General features: G+C 43.9%; 1 protein-coding gene across 3 annotated transcripts in view; it reads left to right on the top strand.

The window, feature by feature from the left end:
• Window positions 1-4,139, top strand: part of SLC1A6 (solute carrier family 1 (high affinity aspartate/glutamate transporter), member 6) — a 36,575-nt gene that overhangs the window by 19,009 nt on the left and 13,427 nt on the right. For all 3 annotated transcript variants that reach the window (XM_011980568.1, XM_011980569.1, XM_011980570.1), the window contains one exon: window positions 3,196-3,238. In XM_011980568.1, the coding sequence (XP_011835958.1) occupies window positions 3,196-3,238 (43 nt within the window). The remainder of the gene's footprint in view (window positions 1-3,195; window positions 3,239-4,139) is intronic.

Genomic DNA, 4,139 nt, shown 5'->3' with positions numbered 1-4,139 from the left:
TTTTAATTAATTTAACACCCTAATTTAACATTGATGTGGGTTAGTTGTTGTGTCTAGATTATAAAAGGGAGAGGGTGTAAGGAGGCGTGTCTGACCTCCTGTCCCATCATGGCCAGGAACTCAGTTTTGTTCTGGGGTCCACTTGGCCACGAGAGAGTCTGTTCAGCTGTTGGCGGTGGTGGTGGCTTAGGTGTTACTTTTAGTTTACAGGTGACTGTACTCATTTTGATATGATTTCTGACTCTACTTAAAACAACTCATACTCAAGGAGAGACAAAGGGGACAGGCTGCTGCAGGCTGGACATAGCAGCTCCCATAGTACCCATTTTTGGTACCCAATTTCTGCCCTGGAGCCTTGCATATATTCTCCAACGGCAGCTGCTGCTAGAATATGATCTTAGGATATGACCCTCAAGGTGAGGTCAGAACAGCTGTTGTTTCCTTAAGCATCATTGGAGGGTGAATGATTCTCTTAAAGCAGCATGATTTTTTAATTTATATTATATTTTATTTTTTACTTTAAGTTCTGGGATACATGTGCAGAACGTGCAGGTTTCTTACATAAGTATGCATGCGCCATGGTGGTTTGCTGCATCTATCAACCCGTCATCTAGGTTTTAAGCCCCACATACATTAGGTATTTGTCCTAATGCTCTCCCTCCCTTTGCGCCTCCCATCCCCTGAAAGGCCCCGGTGTGTGATGTTCCCCTCCCTGCGTCCATGTATTCTCATTGTTCAACTCCCACTTATGAGTGAGAACATAAGTGTTTTCTGTTCCCATGTTAGTTTGCTGAGAATGATGGCTTCCAGCTTCACCCACATCCCTGCAAAGGACATGAACTCATTCTTTTTTATGGCTGCATAGTAGTCCATGGCATACGTGTGCCATATTTTCTTTATCCAGTCTATCCCTGATGGGCATTTGGGTCAGTTCCAAGTCTTTGCTATGGGAAATAGAAGCAGCACAATTTTTTAAAAAATTAACTAAATTTTTTATTTTTATTATTTAAAAAAATATTTTGGCTATTAATAGTTGCCTTTACTCTTTTAATTGTTTTTATTTTTATTTTTGCACTCCATCACCCAGGCTGGAGTGCAGTGGCATGAGCTTGACTCACTGCAACCTCTGCCTCCAGGGTTCGAGCTATACTTGTGCCTCAGCCTCCAGAGTAGCTGGAATTACAGGCGCGTGCCACCACACCAGACTAATTTTTGTATTTTTAGTGGAGACAGGGTTTTACCATGTTGGCCAGGCTGGTCTTGAACTGCTGACCTCAAGTGATCCACCCGCCTGAGCCTCTTAAAGTGCTGAGATTACAGGCGTGAGCCACTGTGCCCGGCCTATGAAAAAAATTTTAATTTTTAATTTCAGTAGCTTTTGGGGAGCAAGTGTTTCTTTGTTACATGGAGGAATTATATAGCGGTGAATTCTGAGATTTTAGTGCATCTGTCCCGCTAGTAGTGTACATTGTACCTAATGTGTAGTTTTTAATTTCTAACTACTGTCCCCGCCTCCTGCTTCTGAGTTTCGAGTGTCCATTATGTCACTCTGTATGTTTTTGCATACTCATAGCTCAGTTCCCACTTATAAGTGAGAAATACTGTATTTGGTTTTCCATTCCTGAGTTACTTCACTTAGAATAATGGCCTCCAGCTCCATCCATGCCACAGACATTATATTTTATTTTTTATTTTTTTTTAGACAGAGTCTGACTTCTCACTCTGTCACCCAGGCTGGAGTGCAGTGGCACGATCTTGGCTCACTGCAACCTCTGCCCTTCGGGTTCAAGCGATTCTCCTGTCTCAGCCTCCTGAGTAGCTCGGATTAGAGGTGCCTGCCACCATGCCCAGCTAATTTTTGTATTTTTAGTGGAGACGGGGTTTTATCATGTTGGCAAGGCTGGTCTCCAACTCTTGGCCTCAAGCGATCCACCCATCTTGGCCTTCCAAAGTGCTGGGATTACAGGTGGAAGCCACTGCACCCAGCCTATTTCATTCTTTTTCATGGCTGAGTAGTATTCCATGGTGTACATATATCATGTGTTCTTTATGCACTCATCAACTGATGGGCACTTAGGTTGGTTCCATTTCTTTGCAACTGTGAATTGTACTGTGATAAACATATATGTGCAGGTATCTTTTTGATATAGTGACTTCTTTTCGTTTGAATAGATACCCAGAAGTGGGATTGCTGGGTGGAATAGTAGATCTACTTTTAACTCTTTAAGAAATCTCTCGGCCAGGTGCAGTGGCTCACGCCTGTAATCCCAGCACTTTGGGAGGCTGAGGCGGGCAGATACGAGGTTAGGAGATTGAGACCATCCTGCCTAATATGGTGAAACCCTGTCTCTACTAAAAATACAAAAAATTAGCCAAGCGTGGTGGCAGGCACCTGTAATCCCAGCTACTTGGGAGGCTGAGGCAGGAGAATTGCTTGAACCTGGGAGGCGGAGTTTGCAGTGAGCCGAGATCGCACCACTGCACTCCAGCCTGGGCGACAGAGCAAGACTCCGTCTCAAAAAAAAAAAAAAAAAAAAAAAAGAAATCCCCATACCGTTTTCCGTAGAGGTTGTACTAATTTACATTCCCACCAGCAATGTGTGAGTGTCCCCTTTTCCCCACATCAATGCCAACATCTATAGTTTTTTGACTTTTTAATAATGACTGTTTTAGCTGGAGTAAGGTGGTATCTCACTGTGGTTTTAATTAGAGCAGCAAGATTTTTGCCACCCAGATTCAAGGCTAGCCTTGGTTCTACCTTAATCATGGGCCTAGGGGAAACCTAAAGTTAAAAGGGTTTAGGAGTTTTCTGCGGATTTTTGAGGCATCACTGACACACGTGTGTTTGAATGAAAGTCCTTGAGGTGATGCAGGGCTCTGGCCACGTGCTCAGACAGACCTGGATTTGAGGGTCATCTGCACCTCTTAGCAGGTCTGTGGTTCTGGGTAGCTTACATCAATTCTCTGAGCTTTGGTTTCTTTCTATGTGAAATGGGGCATTAAATAGCACTTACGTCTGGGGTTATTGTAGTGTTTAAATCAGATGATAGCAAGATGCTTGCTCAGTGCCCAGCCTAGAGGAAGCATTCATGTGCTGGCTGCATTACTGTTGTTCTTGGTGTTAGTATTACTGTTATCACCCTAGATGCCCTTCCACGGTCTAACCACTTTCCTTCTTCTGATGTTTCTCTGCAGAAATATGTTTCCACCAAACCTTGTGGAGGCCTGCTTCAAACAGGTCAGGGGGAAGTACACAGTTTGATCAGGGAGATTTGGAGGGTGGCGGGAGCTTGAGGCTGAAGGGATGGTCCGAGGGTAAGAGGTGGGAGGAAGGGCCGGACGGAGCAATGGGCAGGGGTTCTAGAGGAGGCTAGGAGAAAGGATGTATTTTCCATGGTGATCTGGGAGGGTTAGGGAGAAGGACTTAGGTCCGAGAATGGTAGCTCAGGCTTGTAATCCCAGCACTTAGGGAGGCCAAGGTGGGAGGATTACTTGAGGCCAAAAGTTCAACACCAGCCTGGGCAACAGAGACCCTCCCTCTGTCTTTTTAAAAAAAAAAAAAAATAGAGTAAAAAAAAAGTTAGCTGGGCACGCCTGTCTCAGCTACTTGGGAGGCTGAGGTGGGAGGATTGCTTGAACCCAGGAGATCAAGGCTCCAGTGATCACACCCCTGCACTCCAACTTGGGTGACAGAGCAAGACCGCATCTCAAAAAAGGGCAAAAAAAAAAAAAAAAAAAGAGGACTTAGGCGAAGGACTTCCTGAGCACAGGGCTAGAGGAGGCATCGAGGCTGGTGTAGAGATTCCAGAAATTTTGACCATAGATGGTTGAGGGGAGAGGCCCTCAACTCTGGTTAAGCATTGCCCAGGGAGCTTGTGAACAATTCGGAATCTATACTACTTCCACACATTGGTTGTTCACCTCCTCATTCATTTATTCAGTCACTTATTCTTCAAAAAAATATATTTTTATTTGTGTTTAAATTCACACAAAAATTATATGTATTAATGAAGTGTGACGATGTTTTGAAATATGTCTGCATTGTGGAGTGGCTCAATCAAGCTTATTAACATATCAATTACCTTATATACTTATCATTTTTTGCGATAAAAACACTGAAAATCTACCCTTTTGGTGAT

This window comes from Mandrillus leucophaeus, unplaced genomic scaffold (genome assembly GCF_000951045.1).
Source record: "Mandrillus leucophaeus isolate KB7577 unplaced genomic scaffold, Mleu.le_1.0 Scaffold215, whole genome shotgun sequence".
NCBI lineage: Eukaryota > Metazoa > Chordata > Mammalia > Primates > Cercopithecidae > Mandrillus > Mandrillus leucophaeus.
The sequence above is the reverse complement of the archived record's forward strand: the minus strand, read 5'-3'. Positions and strand labels throughout refer to the sequence as shown.